At 43.0% G+C, this 24,659-nt stretch overlaps 1 protein-coding gene across 1 annotated transcript in view; it reads left to right on the forward strand.

The window, feature by feature from the left end:
- The window catches only part of C5 (complement C5), a 113,436-nt gene that overhangs the window by 20,915 nt on the left and 67,862 nt on the right, over positions 1-24,659 (forward strand). The window contains exons 8-20 of the mRNA XM_028886085.2: positions 976-1,090; positions 3,155-3,281; positions 5,866-5,981; positions 6,071-6,256; positions 7,339-7,542; positions 8,787-8,996; positions 9,119-9,268; positions 10,518-10,647; positions 13,963-14,034; positions 15,661-15,858; positions 17,810-17,900; positions 20,548-20,621; positions 21,411-21,550. Coding sequence (XP_028741918.1) covers positions 976-1,090; positions 3,155-3,281; positions 5,866-5,981; positions 6,071-6,256; positions 7,339-7,542; positions 8,787-8,996; positions 9,119-9,268; positions 10,518-10,647; positions 13,963-14,034; positions 15,661-15,858; positions 17,810-17,900; positions 20,548-20,621; positions 21,411-21,550 — 1,813 coding nt within the window. The remainder of the gene's footprint in view (positions 1-975; positions 1,091-3,154; positions 3,282-5,865; positions 5,982-6,070; positions 6,257-7,338; positions 7,543-8,786; positions 8,997-9,118; positions 9,269-10,517; positions 10,648-13,962; positions 14,035-15,660; positions 15,859-17,809; positions 17,901-20,547; positions 20,622-21,410; positions 21,551-24,659) is intronic.

A 24,659-nucleotide genomic window follows, 5' to 3' on the forward strand; every position in this document is an offset into this window, starting at 1 on the left:
ACATCACGCTGACTGCTCTATTTATCTATCCTGACCTCATCTTAGAAGGCAGAAAAAAATGGCCTCAAGATTGAAGCTCAGTGTGTGCATTCATCAGTTGCCTGTCTCAGCTAGGGTTTCTGTTGCTGGGAAGAGACACCATGACCATAGCAACTCTTATAAAGGAAAACATTTAATTGGGGTGGTGGCTTACAGTTTCAGAGGTTCAGTCTGTTATCATCTGGGTGGGGAACATGATGGCATGCAGATCAACATGGTGCTGGAGCTGAGAGTTCTACATCTTGCAGGCAACAGGAAGTCAACTGAGACACTGGGCAGTATCCAGAGCATAGGAAACTTCAAAGCCCACCCCATAGTGCCACACTTCCTCCAACAAGGCCACACCCACTCCAACAAAGCTACACCTCCTAATAGTGCCATTCTCTATGAGATCATGGGGACAAGTCCAATCAAATCACCACACAGCACAATTTAGGGTATGCAGACTAATAAGGCTTCACTTATTATCTCATCTCTAAGATGGTATTTCAATTAATTCTATGAAAATCATACATGTGCATACCATGTCTACAATATCTTTTAATCATATTCACCCCCAATCTTTCTCATTGCTCTGGACAAACTGGGAAGACAAATCCCACTTCTGCTTTCTGGACAGCCACATGCTCCTGTCTCTATGAATTCCACCCTCCTTCCTTGCCACAGTGGATACTGCCTTTTTAAGTCATGAAGCCTTAAACTACTCCCCCCCCCCACTGGTGGCCCAGAGGTCAATGTGTTGATCAGGCTGACCTTGAACTCAGAATGCTAGGATAAAAAGCCATATTTTTCTTGCTGTGGCCTTCTAAGGGTGAACTACAATAGTTGGTGGAAGTATACCATGTGCCTTATATAATTTTAAATTGTTAGATATTTTTATCAGAGTCATCTATTATAACGATGTTAGGGATACAACTTTCTGGTCTTGCTTGACAGATATTTTTATAATAAAGTGGTCCCTGAAGCTGAAGTGTACATCTTCTTTGGGTTGAGAGAAGACATCAAAGAGGATCAGAAGGAGATGATGCGGAGAGCAATGCAAGTCACCACGGTAAGTCGTTTGCTGAGACCTGGAGACTGCTGAGGGAGGAGTCACTGCGAGCCCTCCTGCCCGATCCCACATTCTGTACAGGTATGGGGAGTGAGGTCAGATAAATTCCCCCTCCAAACCCCAGTGCAAGCTGCCTATGGACATGGGCCATACCGGCAATCCCTGGGCATGATTGAGAGACCCCACATCAACAAGTGAAGTGGAAGAGCAATCCAGCATGATACTTAAGTCAACCTTCACGTATACATGCACCCACCCTTGCCTGTGCATTCACACATATACAAAAAAAGTGTATGCACACATGTTCATAAGCAAACACAATATAACACACATGCGTGCAAAACGGGAACAAAGAAAATAAACACACGGCCCTTTCTTTGGCACCAGCCTCCCATCAGCTAATACCATGCCATCTCGTCCCTCCTCAATTTTGCGTAGTTCCTTTTGCCTCCAACTTCGCTCCTTCCCTCTAGGCCTTCCTGTGTCCGCTGAGCTGATTCCTTCTCATTCGTTAGTTTTCAACACTGGAGCCTTTTCTTTGGTCCAAGCCCCTGGCCACCAAACACAGTTAGCCAGCCATTCTATGTGTTCCTGTTAATCCCAACAGTGAGAATAAGACCACTACCACAATTTGAGCCAAATTTGAAGCAAGCTTGATTTTTATTGGTGTGTGCCCAAGAGCTGGCCAGCGACTGCCTCCTAAGTCTTGTTAAAGAGAACAGCCCGGAATCCATTTCTTGGGCCCCTTTAAAGAAGTAAAATCATGAATAGTTTTATAGTAGGGAGACAATGGGACAATCAGGAGATAAAAAAAAAAAACTTAAAAATAAAAACATAGTGTGGTCACCTGCCCTGTGATTAGGGAGTGGTTAGGAAGGGTCAGGGAGGGTCAGGGTATTCTACAGAACAAACCAAGGTCATGGGTTGGGAAGGTCAGGTTCCAGGAAAGACAGAGCAGCCTCAACTCTCACAGTAAGTAGAAACTTAATTTTAAAAATACCGCAGAATGACTCCTGCCTTCAAAATGGAGTCAGGCAGGTTCGTCACTCCCAGGCCTCAGGTCTCATTAAAGCATATTTTATGCTTTCTTCAGTGTGGCTTTCAACTGAGTGGGGGCAGGGCATTTAACACAATGGGACGTTTAACAATGCCCAGAATCATTTTTGATTGTTCAAAACTGAGGCTGCTTTCTGGCATTGAGCAGCTGGAGGCAGGGATGCCCCTTCAGTGCACAGGACCCACACGATGTGTAGGCACTGTGCTAAGATCTTTCAATATGGCACCCACACAATGTGTAGATATGGGTGAAATCTGTCCAGGGTTAAGGGCTGACTGTTACAGGAACTGAGACCGAGCCCTGGTCCCTTTTCTCTTATTTAATGTTCTCTGCACACACACAGACGACCTGAGGCCTTGTCTCTTCTGTATACATTTTAACACTCATTCATTTTGCATTTTGCATGATCAAGCATTTAGCTTCTGTTTTTGAAAAGATGGTCTTATTTATTCAATATGTAAATTAAGAATCTTTAAAATCAAGATTCTACTTTAGGCACTGAGACTTGAAGGAAATAAAGACAAGGGATGTAGCTCAATGATAAGGCACATGCTTATCACGCATAAGGTACTAGGTTCAATCCCCAGCATCAATCAATCAAGCTAAATCAGACAAAAATGCCTGCTTCCATGTCAAACCATTTTCAAATAAGGACAAAATAAAAAACAAAACATAAGAAAAATAATATTTTTCATAATTCAATAATATAATTAATAAATAAATACGATAAAAACAAACTTCACGTTTCTTTACATATTGCATACTATATTATCAACTGGTACCCAAAAGACCATGCGGCCAAAACCCTTCCACATCTATAATTCTGCACAAACTCATTAGAAAACAGCATGCTGGCTGTCACTGTGGGTTCAGACACTCATTTTACTTGTGACAATAATATGTGGCTTCTGTAATTTGCCTTCAATTTAGAGGCTAGCAAAAGCAGACTTGGAGGTTTTCCTTCTCCGTTCACTATTTTGACTCTTCCTTTTGCTCCTTTTGAAAAGCTGGTCAATGGAGTTGCCCATGTCACATTTGATTCTGAAACAGCAGTTAAAGAACTGTCATACGAAAGTCTAGAAGAGCTAAATGACAAGTACCTTTACATTGCTGTAACGGTCACAGAAACTTCCGGTAAGTGTGTGTGTGTGTGTGTGTACAACATTCTTTTGGTATAGATTTAGACATCATATCAGTGGTGTAAGTGATCTCTAAGGTTCCTCTGTATTTTATTTTCTTTCATAGTTAAATTCTACCTTTCCTTTTTATGCCATTAAAAATGGATAGCGCTCTGCTCTGCTGCAGGTCCGGACTCCCTGTCAGCAGCAGCACAAAGGCAGATTGACATGTGACATGTGCCAGTAGCTCTACAGCCGTTTTACTTGTGCATCTGGCACCCGTCTCACCTTCCTAGAGCCAAAATAAAATGAGTTATGTGTGTAAAACTGTTTGCTAAGGTACGGAGTAAGTGCAAATCACCGTCGTTATCATCATCGTCATCCTGGCCTCCTTCCCTGCATTGCCTGTATAGTCACAGTATTGATCTCACATGGTTATGCTGAGGCTCAAACAGCCATTTCCCACAGAGCACCTAAAGAGCGCCGATCACACACCTGACGCCCCTGGAGCCTAGTTTTCCCCCTCCTCTCCCAGCTTCTTCTTCACAGCGTCATCCTTCCATGTCTTTAGCATGTTTAATTTACTTATGACGTGTGGCTCTCAAATCCCCTCCAGCGGTTGTTGTTCTGGGACAGGCTGTCACTCCGTAGCACAGGCTAGCCTCAAACCTACAGCAATCCTACCGTCTCGGTCTCCTATGTGCTGGGATTGCTAGCATGTGTCCTTACACCTTGGCTCTCATGGCTTTTAATAGCTATTAATTACTACCACAAGCAGAGTCCAACTGTCTTCTAGTGTGTGTTTATACCTACTGTGGTTTTATATTTCAGGTTCATATCAAAGCCCCAACTGACTCTGAATAAGTAATTTAACCAGACTAAATCTTTTTTCTTTAAAATAATAATCTTCAGTGATTCCTAAGGCACCCTTCACCCACTGAAATTTGTCCGTCTCTGGTAGCAGAATAGAGAATTGAAATAATTAGGTTATTGAATTCCATGCATTGCTGGAGGCCCCGGAGCTGCTAAGAATGCTGGTGACATCATACTCTGTAACGTGGCTTTTGTTTTCAATATGATAGTAATGTGTCCTCCTCACATTTGTTTCTCAATTTGTTTCGAATAAACTCAATTTAAGCAATAGTTATGAGGTATTCAAAAGGTGTTTATAAATGTACAGGATCACACATGAGATAAGTGTCAATGCCACACACAAGTGGCTTAAAATTAGTATCAGATGTGCAAAAAGGCAGTTAACCAGGGGCCTGCACAAGAATCCCGCATGTGCTCTAACAAGAGCCCCATGCTACTGGTCCCCCAGAGACCACCAAGAGACCAAATCCGATGCAAAAGCAAAGAGGCTTTTTATTGCGAGTTATCTCAGGACTCTCCGTCCATCTGACACAGCCGCAGAGCAGGAGAGACCCCAAGCAGCAATGGGGCAGGGTTTTTAAAGTAAGGGGGGGCCTGGGGTCTACAGACTGCATAGCAACAGACTCAGGATTGGTTTATGCGAGTGGCAATCATGTTAGTAACATTTCATTGGCTAGGGTTAGTCAGGAGTTACAGTTATCCATTCGGGGACAGGCCTGAACAAGTCCCAGGCTTTGTCCTTGACTCCATGCTGCCATGGAGGCTGGCAGGCCTCACAGTACTGACTGTGGGGGCTGACTCAGTGGCCCAGGCTCTGTCCCTGACTCATGCACGTAGCTCTAAGTTGGTGAGGGGTCCCAGACAGTAGACAACTGACTGAACCTAGAGCAGTCAGAGTACGTGCAGAAAGGGAGCTACTGCAAGGACTGTGTCTTTTGTTCATGGCCCTCCCAGAAACTGCTTGCTCAAGTCTCAGGAAACTGAAATGGAGGCCTGATCTCTGAGAGAAAGCTGAGCATACTGGTATGGCATCTGCTTGGTCCTTTCATAAGGAGGCAGGCTTCCGGATAATTGTACTGTAACCAGCAACAGAGTCATAAAGATGACTAGTCTTGAAGAAAAGGTGGGAGTTGGTGGTAGACGGGGTAGGACAGGGTTCCCTCCACAGAGACTCCAGAGAAAGGAGGGCAGGGAGTAAAAGCCTGCTCCTCGAGGACCCCACTGTCTGGTCTGGCTGCAAGGGAGAGGTAGGGATAGAATGCTAGAAAGCAGGCTGAGGAAACTAGAGGGTTTGTATTATCCTTAATATTATTTCATTTTAAGCTGCAGGGTAGTCCTATTGTGCTCTTCAAGTAGGCTTTTCTCAGTATCCAGGTGTCTGGTTCTTCTCCACTCTCTCCACCTGTTGAGGCTCAGCCTCTGGGTTCCCGCTGTCTCCCTGCTCCTTTGAACACATTCAACTGAACCTCCAGCCACTGCTGAAAGGCGCTATTGTCCTTCAAATCCCCCAGTCTGGACATCTTACAGGGAGCTGCCTACATAGGCTTCAGAAACCCCTGCTTCTCGTCTGCATTCAGGAAGCGCAGCCCAGTTACAGTTGGCCAGTGAATGAAGGCAGGAATGGGTTGAGGGGATGAATAAGTCTGTGGCACACAGACCAGTCAGGCGTCCTACAGACCACCATCAGCTCTCCCGAAACTTTAACACAGCACCTGCCGCCTTTGTAGGTGGATTTTCAGAAGAGGCGGAAGTCCCTGGCATCAAATATGTCCTCTTTCCCTACACGCTGAATTTGGTTGCCACTCCTCTTTTCCTGAAGCCTGGGATTCCATTTTCCATCCAGGTAGGTGGGGCTGAAGGAGGCGGAGAGCAACAAAGGCCATTTCAGAGTTGTTCTGATTTGAGACACGATGGAATTGTTCTGGCACACAGGTCCAGGTTAAGGATTCACTTGAGCAGTTGGTAGGAGAGGTCCCAGTAATTCTGACGGCTCAGACAGTTGATGTGAATCAAGAGACATCGGACCTGGAGCCCCAGAGAAGCTTCACTCGTGCGGCCGACGGAGCAGCTTCGTTTGTGGTGAATCTGCCATCTGAAGTGACCGCGCTCAAGTTTCTCGTGAGCTAAATGTTCTTGCTGTATTTCCCAGCACAGTGTGTGCTTCTGACTGTGTGGTTTGGCTGGTGTTCAGACCAGACGTGGCTGATTTTTATCCATGAGTCCAGAGAATAATTCCATAGTTTTTCACCCAAAATGAAAGGAGTACCCGAAACAATTTGCTAATGTAGTGTGAATGGTCCTGGGAGGTGGAAGGGGGAGGCTGTCGATTTGCGTGTGTGTGTGTGTGTGTGTGTGTGTGTGTGTGTGTGTGTGTGTGTGGTTTGGAAATTAACTATTTCCCTTTATACCAAAAAGATTACATCAGCATTCAGAAGAGTCAGTGTAGACACAACAGTGGAGACCAATGATCAGAAAAAACTCTTCCACCACACACGTATTTTATCTTCCCAGGGTCACTGGGGGTCAGATGTGAAAGCCCCTCTTCTCCCTGGACATTAACTACTCAGATTAGAGCTCACTTCACTGTCTTCTCTCCCAGTAAACGTGTTTAAGTTCCCAGATAAGACCCGAGTGGGCTGGTAACTGGGGGTCGCTGGCTGAAGCTTACATTCACTGGCATCTATGGAACCTTGTTAGGATACCCCCAGCGCATGGGCTAGGAACCCTCCCCCTGCCTGAAAGCGGGTATCGCTGCCCCCTGAGTTTATGAGCACTCGGTGTTTCGGCTTCCCACTGAAACTGGGCCAGACAGCCACTATGATATGCATTCGTAACTCCTGTACTCCAGTCCAGGCGAGTTACAGCTGCCTCTCTGTCATCCTCCAGATCATCTCCTCCCCTAGAAGTCTCCAGTTCATCAGGCTATTTCAGGAAGTGCGCCCATTCCTGCTTTGGAACGACCTTCTCTTGGCTTCACCTGGCTCTTCCACACAGCCCACCCTCCCCTCAGTATTTTCCATAGACTTCCTAAAGTTACTTGATAGCCCAACTATACAAACACTGGAATAATCTAGATGTTTCTTCTCTTTAGCAACCGGCACAGGGAAATTTAAGAATCTGAAAAATCAAAAGATTTAAAAAATATATTTTACAGAAACTTACACACAGTCCATGTGGGCTTTCGAAATTTTCCTTTCCAGGTTAAAACTGATGCCTCGGAACTTCCAGAAGAATATCAAGCCAGCAAAGAGTATCAAGCAATCGCATACTCATCTCTCAGCCAAAGTTACATTTATATTGCTTGGACTGAAAACTACAAGCCCATGCTTGTGGGAGAATTTCTGAATATTATTGTTACCCCCAAGAGTCCATATATTGACAAAATAACTCACTATAATTACTTGGTAAGTACAATGATGAGAGATTCCCACCCAATCCCCAACCCAGAACATTGTCCTTTTGACGGACAAGTATGGTAATGACTTTCACATTTGTATTCCCAAGCATGATCAAACACGTCACCTACAGCTTTTCAAAACACCGAGGCAGGGCATGAATCTCATGATGATTTCAAAGGGAGACAGAGAGGTGACCAGACAAAACACCCACGAAGTTAAAAGATTGTGATTTGAACTGAGGAGTCCTGGTTTCCTATCCAGTGATTCCATCCAAGACAGATGATCTCATTATGCCGCCTCATTCCATTGCACAGCCAACGATTACTTATCTATACCTAATTCAAGTATGTGTGTTTCACTGACGTGACAGGGAACCCAGGTCCTGCTGGTAAGAACTGAGTCACATTATCCTGTTTCTAGATGCGTTAGCTAAGCTGGTACAGTCTCAGAAAGAAGGATCAAAACATGCCTACCAGTTGCTAAGGAGATGGACGACTTTGTCCAGTGCCTCAGGGCAAACAGGTGGTGATTTTTCCAACAATGCACTCTACTTACTCAACTTTTGGGTTTTGGTTTTTTTACGTCAACAAGAAAAGAAGGTTTTAGTAAGCTTAAGATTTCAAGCAGGCCTAGTTTCAGATAGAGCTCTCTAATTTCCTGTTATGTGGTTCTGAACTAAAATCAGTATGGCACTCATAGCTGGCTCCTGAGTCTCAGTGGTGTGTGTGTGTGTGTGTGTTCACATGTGCATGAGAGCATCTGTGCAGATGCATGTGTGTATACATGTGAAAGCGTGAAGCTGACAAGTACCTTCCTCCATCCCTCTCCTCTCTGTTTATCAGGGTCTCTCCCTGAACCCAGAACTTATTGACCAGCTTATCTTACTACCCAGTTTGCACCTAGGGATCCTGTTTAGCCCTGAGTGCTAGGATCCCTGGCAACTACACCCACATTTACGTGGACTCCGGGTTTGAACTCTGGTCCTCAGCCTTGTGAGCCAAGCGCTTCACCTCTCGAGCCTCAGCGTCTTCCGTGGAGATGAATATCCCTGTTTCACCACTGTGTTGTGAGAATTAAAGAGGTTTAGTCAACTCGAAACACCCCACACACAGTAGGAACACATGGGCTAATTTTCCTCTCTTTCAATGTAATTTTTGCTCCAGCTCCAAACTGCATCCTGGAGCATAGGTTCCATTTCTGGTTGTTTTTTTTTTTTTTTTTTAATTGTTGCTGTTGCCATGTAATTTCAGATTTTATCCAAGGGCAAAATTGTACAGTATGGCACAAAAGAGAAACTTCTCCATTCAACTTATCAAAGCATAAACATCCCAGTGACACAGAACATGGTTCCTTCAGCCCGACTCCTGGTCTATTACATTGTCACAGGAGAGCAGACGGCAGAATTGGTGGCCGACTCAGTCTGGATAAACATTGAGGAGAAGTGTGGCAACCAGCTCCAGGTGAGACACGCAGCCTCCACGTCGCAGCCTCCACGTCGCAGATCCTCTTGTGGGCGAAGGAGGTGAGCCAAAGCAGTTGCTTTTGATTGGTTTTATCAGATACAAATGATCTTATTTTTTAGGTTCATCTGTCTCCAGATGCAGACATCTATTCTCCAGGCCAAACTGTGTCCCTGGATATGGTGACCAAAGCAGACTCATGGGTCGCACTAGCAGCAGTGGACAGTGCTGTGTATGGAGTCCAGCAAAGAGCCAAAAGACCCATGCAAAGAGTTAAGTCCACTTGCGGGGTGACCGGGGGTGGGGGGTGGGGGGTGGTTTGGTGTGGTACAAAGTGTGGCCACCTGGGGCAGGTTGTGGGGGGAGTTAAAGGAGCCCCGGCCTGCTTTTCTACACTCAGCAGAGTTCTTATAAAGCCGTCCTCATATTTGTCCCTAAAGCACAGGTCAGCTATCCTTTTGGCTCCTCCAAATATAGACGCAAGAGCCACATGCAGCTGAGACTATGGGAGCAGCTGGGACTATGGGAGCAGCCAGGACTAAGGGAGCAGCCGGAACTATGAGAGCAGCCAGGACTATGGGAGCAGCTGGGACTATGGGAGTAGTCGGGACTAAGGGAGCAGCCGGAACTAAGGGAACAGCCGAAACTAAGGGAGCAGCTGGGACTAAGGGAGCAGCCGGGACTAAGGGAGCAGCCAGGACTAAGGGAGCAGCCAGGACTATGGGAGCAGCCGGGACTATGGGAGTAGCCGGGACTAAGGGAGCAGCCGGGACTATGGGAGTAGCCGGGACTAAGGGAGCAGTTGGACTCATCACTTGAGAGTTTGAGGATGTGGGTCAGTGGGTCAGAGGAGGTCATCACAGAGAAGCACAACAGAACTCTGGGAAGAAACCAGGAAATCGCTGAGTTCGTTTGCGTGCTTGTTTGAATTCTCACATAAATCCGCACTGCAGGCAAATTTGGAAATGTCCAGGTTCCACAAGTTCCCATCTAGTTCACCACATTCAGATATTATCTAGGCTTTGGTTTCTTTGGGGAGGCAGAAAGAACCAAGAAGCTATGAAGTTAAAAACATTTAGAGAAGAAAGGATATTTCTTGAGTCAAAATTAAAGCCAGAATAAACCACCTAGTGTTTTCCCACTTAGAATCCAGAGTTTTTCCCTAAAACAAGAATCAATGCTTTCTGTTAATACATTCCCTCATATTTTCCACACTGATTTATGTGAGTATATATGTATATATGTATATATACTCCATATATATTCATGCATTCTATATAGTATATGCTCTGGGACAATTCCTAAGATTCTCCTCATCAATGCTAGTTGCTTAAGTCTTCATTCTTGGTTGATTTTAAATAGGAAGGTTTTTATAAATACACCTGAAGGAATGAGTTGAGAAATGTGGTCCTTGGTCATTAAGGGTGCCCCATGTGTTTCACAGATTTGTTGACGTTGCGTAATCACTAATTCCTTCACTCCTTTGGAGGAATAAGCTGAGTGTTTCGCCTTTCTGGACAGGTGTTTCAAGCTTTTGATAAGAGCGATCTGGGCTGTGGGGCAGGAGGCGGCCGGAACAATGCAGATGTATTCAACCTAGCCGGACTCACGTTCCTCACCAACGCAAATGCAGATGACTCCCAACACCACGGTAAAACACTCAGCATCTTTATTACTGAGATGTACCTCCAGCCCTCACTTTTACCTAAGACTGCCGCGAGTCTGCAAGCCTCCTTAAGCCATTCATCGTGGGCTTGTATCTGGGAAGGAGCAGATGAGCAGACCCCTAGAGCACACCAGCCAGCTTTCTAGCCGACCAGAGAGCTCCAAGTTCTGTGAGACCCTATCTCAAAAAGTAAGGTGGAAGCTGGAGAGATGGTTCAATGGTTAAGAGCACTGGCTGCTTTTTCAGAGGACCTGGGTTCAATTCCCAGCACCCACATGGTAGCACAATCATCTGCTACCCCAGTTCCAGGGAACCTGATGTCCTTTCCTGGTCTCTACAGGCACCAAGCATGCACACAGTACACATACATACATACATGCAGGCAAAACATACAGAGGTATCAAATGCATACATACATACATAAAGGTGGAAAGTAATGGAAGAAAACACCTGACATTGACCTTTGACCTCCACATGGAGCTTCACACACACCAGCATGCACATGTACATGCTCACATGGTACACACACATACACACACACACAAACACACATACACACACACAAATTTAAGTTGTTATCACAGCCCATTAAGAACCAGCTTCCAAGCTGGCCAGTGGTGGTGCACACCCTTAATCCCAGCACTCAGGAGGCAGAGGCAGGTGGATCTCTGTGAGTTCGAGGCCAGCCTGGTCTACAGAGTGAGTTCCAGGAAAGGCGCAAAGCTACACAGAGAAACCCTGTCTCGAAAAACCAAAAAAAAAAAAGAAGAAGAAGAAGAAGAAGAAGAAGAAGAAGAAGAAGAAGAAGAAGAAGAAGAAGAAGAAGCAGCTTCCAGGTTGCAGACAGGGCTCAAAGGGAGAGTCCACAGCACAGCACAAACCGAGGCTTTTTATCTGAGGGGGTTAGGGAAAATCATCTCGCAGTCTCTCTTGATGGTTCATTTCTTTATTCTCTCATCTTGTTCTCATCAGGCTGCTCTCTTGTTGCTCTGGCTCCCTCATGTCTTGGTTAACTTTTTCAGGCAGTATAAGAATTCTCATTATCCAAGAACACGTGCCGCCCACATGGGGCTACAGAGTCAAATTATCTCCCTTAGCCTTAGCTAGTCAGAATATATTTTCACAAATTGAAGTCAGGAATGGGTGCAAGGAATTAATCATTTGCCAGCTAGTGATAATTGGGCTGTCTTTGTATTTACAACCTAGCCAGGCAGTACAGCTATGTGTCCTTGAAAATTGGAAATGTTTATCTAAACATTAGCAAGGCACCTGGTCTAATCTAAAGCTCTTTTGAAGCTTTCTTTCTCCTATTGATGTACAGAAACCTGTGACTTCATAACTCAGCATAAAGATTGAAGGAATTTGAGCCAGCCTGTCTCCTGGACACAAATGTTTTCCTAAATCATAAAGCTGAGCTATGATCTAAAGCAGGTCCTAAGTGTCTCACAGGTCTCATGGAATAATACGCCTTAGTTATGAAACATATCCCAGTAATAGTTTTATTCATGAAAACTCTGTGTCAATTAGACAATACAGCTTTAAGGAGTACCTATCTTCTTGACAATCCACAGATATAAATACCCAGTAGATCAAGATGTATTCATGAGATAGACACACTACAATACAGGTAGTGGGGGACTCCCCACACCATATACATAGTAGCAGCAAGCATGCAGGGACACAACAGAAGCACAATGCATTCTGCAGTCTTTATTCTCCCAAGCCTTTCTTAAGGGAGACATACCCATCAGAGAGTTTTTCTTCTGGTGGGCTGATACCCAGACTTCAATTGCCACCTGCTGCTCCTCTGACATGGCCACTGGCTGCCAGCAAGGTGTTTTGTTGGCTTTCAAGGTAAAATACAACTTCTTTAGTGTAGTACTCAAAGCCTCCCACAATTTTCTCACTGGCCTTTCCAACTCTTTCTCACCCTGCTCTTCCTTGGAGATTGTCTTCTCCTTATAAGCCTGTTTAAGCTTGAATAAGAATTACCCCCGGGTGCCATGATGCTATCTGCAAACCCCAGCCACTCAGGAGGCTGAGGCAGGGGTACTGAGTTTGAGACCAGCCCTGTATTAAAAGCAAATAAATCACTTCCTCTGCAGAGTCCCTTCTCTGTACAGAATTAGCCATGGCCTCCTCCATTACTGCAGAGGATTTTATAGAAACTACATCTGTTTATACTCTAGGTGTGAAGACCCCTCAGGTTACACAATCCAATTTACCATTGACTTCTATGGTCCTGTTATGTTGTAACTATTAAACCACACAACTGCATGCCCTTATACCTATATGTCTTGACTCACCTCTGGTGCCATGAGCTCTTTGATAGCAGGCATCATATGGCAATGACCTTCTTTCTGTGGTTTTAAAATGTTCACAATTCTAGTTGGTACCATGATATTCATCCTCATATTTAAAATAATATAGCTCAAAAAAAAGAGAAAGAAATAGGGGCCAGCAAGGTGGCACAGTGGGAACCAGTGTTTGCAAATCCTAATGACCTGACTTCGGTCTTTGGAACCCACACTGTGGAAGGAGAGAAGCAGCTGCTGCAAGCTGTCCTCTGACCTCCACATGCACACTTGCATGTGAGCACACACACACACATACACACAAACAAGTAAATAAACATTTAACAAAATTAGAAGAGAAAAAGGTAATTCAACAAAAATCTAGCTCCTGCTAAATGTAATCAATGGATCCAAAAAGCAGCCATATTCAAAACCAAGATCATAAAACAAACCAGATTACATGATGCTATATCTTTGATGAGTCATGTCATATTCAAAGGTATAACACACAGAGCCTAATCTAGTTTTTTTTTAATTTATTCTTTTCTCATAAAATACATCCTGACTATAGCATCCCCTCTCTCTGCTCCTCACAATTCTCCCTTCCACCTCGCCTCCCTCCAGATCCTTCAGAAAAGAGCAGGCCTCCATGTGGTATCACCCAAACCCAGCATAGCAAGATGCAATAAGATTAGCCACAAACCCTCATATCAAGGTTGGGCAAGGCAGTCAGTAGGAGGAAAAGGGCCCCAAGAGCAGGCAAAGGAGTCAGAGACACCCCTGCTCCAACTGTTGGGAGTCCCACAAGAGCACCAGACTACACAATCACACATATATGCAGAGAGCCAAGTGCAATACCATTCCAGGAAGCCTAATCTGAACCAGGCTCGTGGTGCAGACTTGTTAAATAAATCACTGGGGGTGTTTCGGATACTCCCATGAAACTTATTTTTTCGATTTTATGTTCTTTCTCCTGTTTCCTATGTCTCTGTCTTTTTCTAAACAGATGAATCATGTAAAGAAATTCTCAGGCCTAAAAGAGACCTGGAGCTCCTACAGCAGACAATACAAGAACAAGGTACTCTTAAGTCTCTTGTGCTCCTGAAACATTACAATCATATTGAAAGGAAAACCTTGTAGAACCTCCCCCAGTGGTGGATGAGTGAAATGAGTGAAAAAAGAGGTGTGTAGAGGTCTAGATCACCCTTCAGAAGGTTTAATCCAAATAAAGCTGGTATTTCTTTGGCTATAATCTCAGAGACTGTCTTTATTGCTTGTATCATGACAGCTGGAAACACAGCTCAGTGTAGAGTTCGCCCAGCATCCACAGGCCCTGGGTTCAATACCCAGTACTTGGAGTAAAAAGAAGTCATTTCTATCTCTAAAAACTAAAAAAGCTGACTTCTATTTGCCACAGTATTTCCTCTCTACAAACTTCATCTAATAATTAAAATCATGTTCTTTGATTTTATTCTGGCATAGTCCATGACAAGAACCCTATTTTTTAAATATGTATTTAACAGTTAGTAGCACTTAGAGCAATGTTTCTCAACCTGTGAGTTGTGACCACTTCACAGTTACCACCTAAGACTATTGGAAAACACAGATATTTTCAAGCAAAGCTACAGTCATGAAGCAGCAATGAAAGTAATTTATGGTTGGGGGTCACCACAGCATGAGGAACTGTGTTAAAGGGTCGCAGCACTAGGAAGGTTGAGGACCACTGACTTAGATGATTATCTTTATAAAGCATAGCTAATGAAAATTATTTAAGCCAGGTGTGGTGGTGCACACCTTTAGTCCCAGCACTTGGGAGGCAGAGACAGGTGGATCTCTGAGTTTGAGGCCAGCCTACAGGGCTACACAGAGAAACCCTATCTAAGTCACAGAGAAATTATCTAAGTCAGTGGTTCTCAACCTTCCTAATGCTGCAACCCTTTAACACAGTTCCTCACGTTGTGGTGACCCCCAACCATAAAACTATCTTCATTGCTACTTCATAACTGTAGTTTTGCTACTGTTATGAGCTGTAATGAATATATTTGTGTTCTCCAATAGTCTTAGCTGATAACTGTGAAGGGGTCACAACTCCCAGGTCAAGAAACACTGCTCTAAGTGCTATTAACTATTAAATATATTTTTTAAAAAACTGAAAATTATTTAAAAGGTTATTATAATAATTAACCATCTTTTGGTAATAAAATTTTACTTATTTGTTTTAATAAATTATTTACACGTAAACATGTAAAGAACATGGACTAGGAAGGGTCATATCTAGACAAGTTCATCAATTTTGATGCTTTTTCTATGAGAGTACTTACAAGAAAAGATAATACCCTCAGTGAAGGTCTACAAACTGTGTCAGAAAAGTGTTAGAAAAAGTAGGATCTATGGTTACTATATAATAACAATAGCCATCTTCAAATATGTCAAAGTCTCTTGGATATTTAATTTGCTTTACTCAAAAGGTGTTTGAAGTCTTTCAAAAGTTAGTATTTGGCGTAGTTGCCGGACGCCCTTCACCGATCAGCACCTGCTGAGGTCACATTCTCCCTGGAGAAGTTCAGAGGAGAGGCTGGCCAGTCAGCAAGCTGTGGCTGCTGTAGTGAGGGGTTATGTGATGTTAAGAAACAAATATCCCCTGGGAGTTCTAAATCTGAGATGTTATGATTGTGCATGATAAAGGCTTGGGTCACCATTTCAGCTGCTAAATACAAGCACCGAGTGCCAAGGAAATGCTGTCTGGATGGAGCCCGGCGTAATGACCATGAAACCTGTGCACAGCGAGTTGCCCGGGTCACTGTAGGGCCAAACTGCGTCAGAGCCTTCAACGAGTGTTGTACCATCGCAAACAAGATCCGACAAGAAAGCTTCCATAAACCTATGCCGTTGGGGAGGATGCGTAAGTATGAGTTTTTCTGCCAGAATCCTATCTGATATGGGGGGTTTTGTGTAAATTAATGCTGCTAAAGAAGACAGCTTAGCTGCTTTGGAAAAATCGAAAGTAGGAAGGATGACTCATACATATCAAAACACTTCTTTACTCCTGGGGATTTAGAGTGGTATGTTCCCAGTCAAGCCTTGTTGTTTGTTTTTTCATTTTGGGAGCCTGCCAACCAGCTCCCAAATAAATTACACATGGAGGCTTATTCTTAATTTTAAATGCCCGGCTTTAGCTTGGCTTGTTTCTTGCCAGCGTTTCTTAACTTTAATTTATCCCATCTACCTTTTGCCTCTGGGCTTTTACCTTTCTGTTTCTGTATACCATTTTTTTCCTTCTTACTCCATGTCTGGCTGTGTAGCTGGGTGGCTGGGTGTGGCTGGGTGGCTGGGTGGCTGGGTGGCTGGGTGGCTGGGTGGCTGGGTGGCTGGGTGGCTGGGTGGCTGGCCCCTAAAGTCCTCCTCCTTCTCTCACTCCTAGATCTCTCTTCTCCCAGATTTCTCCTCTTTATCCTCTCTGCCTGCCAGCCCCGCCTATCCTTTCTCCTGCCTTGCTATTGGCTGTTCAGTTCTTTATTAGACCATCAGATATTTTAGACAGGCACAGTAACACAGCTTCACAGAGTTAAACAAATGCAACATAAACAAAAGTAATACACCTTAAAATAATATTCCCCAACAAAGCCTGGGTCCTGAAATTTAAAGCCCACTCATTCCCAAAGCTTGAATGATGATTTACCCCATGAGCCTTAAGCAGGAGCCTTAGATTGCATAACCCCAATATACCCTTGAATACTAAAATTCTATGGTTCTGGTATATTATGACCATTGAAAATGAAGTTTGTGTTTACACTGACCGAGTATAGCAAAAGACTTCTAAACTGAGCAAAACGTTTTAGAAGCCTTATTTCAGTTTCAGCCAACGATGTTTTTTAGAATTTGTAAAACTTTCTATGTTTTCAAAACTTTTAAGATCTTCATTTATGCGTCATCTTTAGGAAAAGAAAAGAAACCAAAGCAAAATGGCATCCCCACTTTCTGGTCAGTTTTGCTTAGCTGTGTATCTTGAGTTGTCTGTCTCCACTGATACATCCTATAAGACATAAGTGACATTGCAATAAAAAAATCCATGCTATTTGGGATAATTTTACCATAACCACTCATTCAAGCACCATTCTAACAATCGAGTGCACACATTTTTTTCCCTGCCCAGTTTTTCAACTGGTATCTTCCAGTTGGCTTCAGTTGCATGGCACCCACTTGTCCATCCCCACGGCCCCCCGAGTCCCATATGTGCAGCCACCAGTCTTCAAGGCCACCAGGCTGCAGGGGCTCCTCTGCTTGCCCTGACTTGTGAGTGGCCTCCAGGTAGGGAACTGGAGAGAACGGAGCTAGCTCCTCTCAGGGATCCCAGGCCCGCGCTGCTTATGCAGATGTCTGGGAACTGTTGTTTCTGAAATTGTATCTAGTTTTCTAAGTTTCTGAGTCTTGGTGGTAAATTCACAGTCCTCTATTAATGCATCTTGGATGGAAGCAGACATTCCATTCATTTTATTAAGGGAAATGCAAATTACCAATTAAGTCAGAGATCGCAAAAAGCTTCCATGTTTTCTGATATAAACCTAATTGCCAAAATCACCAAATTGCAAATAACTCTTTAGGCTTGCTGATGTTTTGTGCAATCTCAGAAAGACCAGTCCTCGGCCGTGTCTTCGCTGTCCTGCCAGTGTTGTTAGCAGATGCATTCTGCAGTTCTAACGTCGTTTGAAATCATTAAAGACGGTGCCTTACTGACCTTTGAGAAAACAACTAAGTCATAGGTGGATGGTTTTAGTTAAAACTTCACCTGGAAGCAGAATTTATATTGGTTTCTATAACTAAAATAAATTATAACTAAATATATTTTCCCCTAGACATAAAGACCCTGTTACCAGCAATGAAAGCAGATATTCGAAGCTACTTTCCAGAGAGCTGGCTGTGGGAAGTTCATCATGTTCCCAAAAGGTATCTTTGATGTTCCTCTGGAACTGCCCCAAATCTGGATACTACTATTTTCCCTTTAATTAAGATAATGCCACTATTAGGTTAAATTTTGTTTTGTTTTCTCATTTTGTTTAGGGTATTTTGTCTGAGAATTGAGTCCAGGGCAACATCAACTATCAGTAAAGAGGGGTGCTACTCTATTTAGTTCATCTTTAATATGCATTTACTGCCCATGTGCTATATGCCGTATTGGGCAACTATTTTCAACATAAAAGTACCTGTATATAAAACAAACAGATGAAACAAAAATGGAGTTGTATTTGGTTAAACTCTTTATTAGAGTTTTAATTTTAACGAGAAGTCTCCCTGTAGCAGCTGGGACTGGAAACAATGATGGAAACCCTGAGCCCCACCTCCTCGTTCCCGGCCGCTGCCGCTGCCGCTGCCCCTGGCCTTGCACTGGTGCCTAGCCCCGGGGCCCTGCACATCTGCTCCTCCTTGCCCTGCACGGCTTTCTTGTGCACGGTTGTCCAGTGTTCCACCCTACATTGCCCCTCCTTCAGCACTTCCGGTAAAACAGCCCAGTACTATCCCACACCAGAATGTGACTGGATCGATTACTAGTCCCAATTACCCCTGTTGCAGGGATCACATGGTATTTCAGTAGGCTGTCTCCTTACCCATCTCCTTCTTTAAAAAGTCAATACCTCCAAAGCAAAACGTGATTCCAGATCTCTGTTATATCCAGGACTGGATGTAGAGACATAAACATGAATGTGCTGACTGGACCCTTTGAATGCCACCTTGGTGCAGTGGTTATACTGACATGGAACTCATGTCTAATATCTACATAACTGTCTTCCACTGCACTGTAAACCGGTGGACAGCAGGACCACAGCTTACAAACACCATGTACTTGGTACTTGGTATCATATCTAATAAAGAACCAGTAGGCCATGGCTACAATAAATACACAGGCTTACTCTTTGCTGGTAGGTTTAGTACACTGATTGGTTACAAGCGGGGTCACAGTTAATTACCTTGCCCCCATATTTTAGAACATGACAACAGGGGATGTGTTTTTTTTTGTACTATATGCTCTGACAGGGCAATATTGCAAAGGTGTTTGAATATGATAAGATAAAAAGGTCAATTTTTGAATCTACTTTTAAAAAGAAACTACTTGTTTTATATAGGATAAGTAATGAAATTTTTTTTGTCTGAATTTATCAAACGTTACTGGACTGGACATTGTTAATATACATATAATGGAGTTTTTATCTGAATCTGTCAAATGTTAATGGACTAGACATTGTTAATGTAATCTTGACTGTGTATATTGTATATACTTATTGGATATAATTTTTCTTGTATTAGTTATAAGCTTTTTTTAATTTTAGACAAAAAAGGGGAAATGTGGTGGCATTGTGTTCCCCAAAATATTGTGCACCCTAATAAACTTATCTGGGGTCAGAGACAGAACAGCCACTAGATACAAAGGCTAGAAAATGGTGGCACTCACACCTTTAATCCTTGCATTCCAGAGGCAAAAATCCATGTATTCAAGAATACAGCCAAGCATGGTGACTCATCGCGCCTTTAATCCCAGAAAGCCAGCCTTTAATCCCAGGGAGTGGTGGTAGAAAGCAGAAAGGTATATAAGGTGTGAGGACCAGAAACTAGAAGTATTTGGCCTGGTTAAGCATTTGGCTGGTTAAGCTTTTAGGTTTTGAGCAGCACAGTTCAGCTGAGATCCATTCGGATATGAGGACACAGAGGCTTCCAGTCTGAGGAAACAAGATTGGTTGAGAAGTTGGCCAGATGAAGTTAGCTGTGGCTTGTTCTATCTCTTTGATCTTCCAGTGTTCACCCCAATAACTGGCCTCAGGTTTGATTTTATTAGTAAGAACTTTTAAAATTCATGATACAGGTGTTCTTCTCCCTCCCATCTTCACGCCACAGGTGCAATGTCTGCAGACCTGAGATGGGTGGGGTAGATGCTGAACGTAACTATCTGGATTAGTTTTTCCCTAATAGCTGGCATGACGCTGTCAACTCTAATGTTTCACTGTAGTTGAATATTGTATGTGTTTCTCTTCCTGGTAAACACAACCTAAACGAGGAGGGGTTCATTATGGCTCACAGTTCTGGTGTTCAGTCCATTGCCGTGGGGAAGTCTTGGAGGCACGAGCTTGAGGCACTGATGATTAGGAAGCAAGAATAGCAAATGCCCCTGTTCAGCCAACTTCTCCTCCTTGTGCAAGCCAGGACTCAAGCCTAGGGAATGGCAATGCCCTTTTTCTGTTGGTTTTGTTTGGTTGGTTGGTTGGTTTTTGGTTTTCTGAGACAGGGTTTCTCTGTGTAGCCCTGGCTGTCCTGGAACTCACTCTGTAAAACCAGACTGGCCTTGAACTCACAGAGATCCGCCTGCCTCTGCCTCCTTGGTGCTGGGATTAAAGGCGTGCGCCGCCACTGACAGCCCTGCCCACTTTTATGGTGGATCTTCACTCCTCAATTAACCCAATCAAGAAAATGGCCCACAGACATAGGTAGAGGATAGCCTAATCAAGACAACCCTTCCTGGGTACACCCAGAGGCTTGTCTTCTGCTTAGATCTTGTCAAGCTGGTGGTATTAACCATCACAAATATCAACGATTGAACTTACAGAAGCCAGATGCAGGTTGTGCTGCCCGACTCACTCACTACCTGGGAGGTCCAAGGCATTGGCATTTCAGACAGCGGTAAGAAACCCTGAGTCACATGTCCATCTCGGGAGGGATTGCTAGCCAAGACGTAATTCTTTGTTATTGTAAATTCCACTTGCTCGGGATATAAGAGGCAAATTTTTAATTTTCTTTCTTCCCAAAAGACTTCAATGTACCTACACCTTTGAAGCTATTGAATTTCTTCTGTTCTTCTACGAGCTGCCAGTTATAGTTCTGGATCAAACACCTCCTTTCCTTCACTTTTGACAGCAAGTGGGAGCTTGAGGAGAGTTAGAAATAAATCTGTGTCCTCCCTCTTCAGCTGATGTCCCTTGGAAGTGACTTAACACAGATGATGTATAAACAACCACGGGATAACTTTCATTTGTTTAGTAATTTTGTTTTACAAAGTCTTAGTCTCCATAATCAAAACTTTATAGCCATTCAATGGACTCAACAATAAATATCTAAAAAGATTTGGTACTCTAGTTAACACACATTCTCGTATTTTAAATAGAATTAAATATTTGGCAAACAAATGAAATTTTTTTTTTTTTTTTTTTTTTTTTTTTTGGTTTTTTGAGACAGGGTTTCTCTGTGTAGCTTTGCGCCTTTCCTGGAGCTCACTTGGTAGCCCAGGCTGGCCTCGAACTCACAGAGATCCACCTGGCTCTGCCTCCCGAGTGCTAGGATTAAAGGCGTGCGCCACCAACGCCCGGCCCTGAAATATTTTTAAAGAAAGAGAATGTGACACATTTTAGTACCAATAAAGTATAATAAGAATTCCCTAATATGACCATACCTTGCTTTTCCTTTGGACTGAAGGTATATGTGTTGCTGATACACTCAAGGCAAAAGTGTTCAAAGACATCTTTCTGGAAATGAACATACCATATTCTGTTGTAAGAGGGGAACAGATCCAATTGAAAGGAACCGTTTACAATTACAGGACTTCAGGGACAATGGTGAGTAGTGCTTTATGGTATGTTAGAATAAAAGAGAGAAAAGAAATATTCTCTAGTTGTCTGAGAATGTCATTAAAATACCCCCCAACACACACACACACACATACACACACACACACACACACCTCCAATAAGCACATGCATTGAGTGTTGTCCTAGAAGTCACTTTGGTATGTGGAGGGGTAAGGAAGGGAGGAAGGGATAGAACAAGGTCATGTGGTGCCAGTCTGAAGAACAAAGCCCAGAAGGTGGCTATGGTACTGTGAAATTCAGAGAAACGGGAGTTCACATGTGGTTCATCTGAGTGCCTCAGTTCCCCGGATGCTAACCATCGTATCCTGTGCTTCATTTTGCTATCCCTGCTCATCCTCTCTTTGTCTATCTTGTCGTCCTCTCTGAAGGACGTCCTTCTGGTTTTCAACACCTCACTGTCAAGCCATAGCCTCCTTGCCATTTTGCTAACTACTTATTGCCAATACTTCCGTAGCACGTCTGAACCCCATAGAAACCCCCAGTGCACTGATTGACTAAAACCTTTTCTATTATCCTCCAGACCGCTGATGTCTTTATTCTCCTCTTTGTACAAGCTACTCATGATATACAACCACACTGTCTAAAATTACGTCAGCTCTCATGAACCTCCCTCACTGGGGATTAAACGGTGAAACACTCCGACCATGGGGAACCTTCCCATTTGTCTTTTCTGTGTGGTGTACCTCTACATCTAACCATACTGTGGGCTGGTAGGTTTCGTCACAATCACAAGACATTAGAGAGGGCCCAGCACTGTCCACAAATCTAACTATGTTTTTAAATTTCTAGTTTTAGTCTTAGGACTGAGCATTTCAGCGGTCCCTCACCCAAACTTTGTACATACTTACTCTCTAACATTTTTAAAGAAACTCTGCATTCCATTGGCACACTTTCAAACTGGCACATAAAATTTTTCATCTAAGTTTTTAAAAGATGCCAATCTATAACTTTTTAAATAGTTTTAAATATTTAAAAATTACATCAGTAGTTGAAATAAGACTGTTACATCATTTAAATGTGTATAGTGGAAACTAAATAGCAAAGTAATCTATTTTTAAATAATCAAATAAGTTCTTATATCACTTCTTTTTCTCTTTTAACTAACTCAGTTTTATTCTACTCACTTAGACTTTATGATTTTGCTTGAATTTCTTTCTCTTGGTCTTCCTGTCATATTTTGATGCAAATGTATTTATAAACAACAAAAATCTTTTTGATCTCCTCATTTTAAGATTCTAAGGAGAAACTAATTTAGTATTCAGCTATCATTACAAATACTACTAGTATATAACGGATAAAAAAGCATGTTACAAATTTTTACAAATAAAACAGTATGTTACAAATTGTTAAAGTTACTAAGAGGGGTGGGTGGAGAGATGGCTCCGTGTGGACTGCTCTTCCGGAGACTGATTCCACGACCCAGAAGCCAAGTGGGGAGGGTCACAGCACCTGAGACTCCAGCTCTCTGGACTCTGCAGGCATCTGCATTCAACTGTGTACACACACACACACACACACACACACACACACACACACACACATGCACAGATACACATAATCAAAGCTAAAATAAACCTTTAAAAATAGAATTGTATTAAGAAAAGAAAATGCTTTCTGTTAGTCTACTAACTATGGCTATCTATTCCTAGAAATAACAGTGGGCTCAGCATAAATTCCATTCTAAATAAATTACAATCATTTTTATCAATAAAAAATTTGAGAAAATAAAAATAAAAATATTGTCAACTTTATTATCCTTATATCAACATATTTTATTACTTTAAACACTGGAGTTTGTGTTCAGATTATTTGTTTTAGATAATTGCCCTATATCCTATATGCCCAAGCCTAGTTTACACCATCAGCACAGACAACCAGAGTCATTGTGATACACGGTGATACAACTGACCAAGCCTAGTTTACACCATCAGCACAGACAACCAGAGACGTTGTGATACACGGTGATACAACTGACCAAGCCTAGTTTACACCATCACCACAGACAACCAGAGATGTTGTGATACACGGTGATACAATTGAAATATGAAGGTTATGATATTACCAGTTGTATATAATCTTTAACTTACCAATACTTCAATATATCAAAACAAGTACATCATGATAGTTCACGGCTAACACTTACTAATTCCCTTTCCTTTTAAAAGTAATTAATTGTCCTGTGCCCTGATGGCTAGTATTTTGGATCTAATCTGAGACCTTGTTAACTGAAGTTATATGAAGATTCTGGGTTTTGTTCTGTTCCTCTGAAGAGTATTTAGGTTTGTTTACATGTTTTAGCAGGCGATTAGATGGATATCATCCCAGACTCTCGAGTCCCTGTTCAGTTCTTTTGGCCTAGCTGGGATCCTTAGAATCTGTACTGTGTGTAGGTCAAGGCTCAGCAGGCTTTGAGTCAAGAACACACACAGATCTCCAGTGTCTTCACTTCTCAGCTGCGGTGACTTCCTCACGCTCTGTCCTCTGGTTCCCCGGCCAGCAAGGTGGAAAGTCTCTACTTGAGATTTAGACTCAACTCAAAACACTAATGGAACTCACCCTTAGTTAGAGAGAGAGAGAGAGAGAGAGAGAGAGAGAGAGAGAGAGAGATCTCCATCCTGGCACCATTCCCTTCTCCAAGTGATCCTTTCCCTTCAGGCTGTCTTTTGCTTAAATGTGTTGTCTGGAGTTCATAGTTGGTCTTAGCCTCATGGCAATCACGGAAATCAGAATTACTGCTGCAGGTAGCTTTTTACCCATATTGCCCCATCAGGTTCAAAAGTTCTTTCCTAATTCCAACTTACTGCAAGGGCTTATTGTAGTTTTTATTGTTTGCATTAGGGCTTTTTGTTTGGCTTAGTTTGGCTGTTTTGTTCAGAGATAGAGTCTCTGAAGCATGATCCTAATTAGTCTTATTAAATAAAAACCCAGAGTCAGATATTAGGGTAGAAGCTGAAAGATCAGGGAAGCAGAGCAGCAGCCACTAGAGACTTCTTATCTCTATGAATCCTCAGACCGAATGGGGCCAAGATTCTGTCTCCACCCACCTCATATTCCTGTCTCCAACTTCCAGTGCTGG

The sequence above is a fragment of the Peromyscus leucopus genome, chromosome 4 (assembly GCF_004664715.2).
Source record: "Peromyscus leucopus breed LL Stock chromosome 4, UCI_PerLeu_2.1, whole genome shotgun sequence".
NCBI classification, from domain to species: Eukaryota; Metazoa; Chordata; class Mammalia; order Rodentia; family Cricetidae; genus Peromyscus; species Peromyscus leucopus.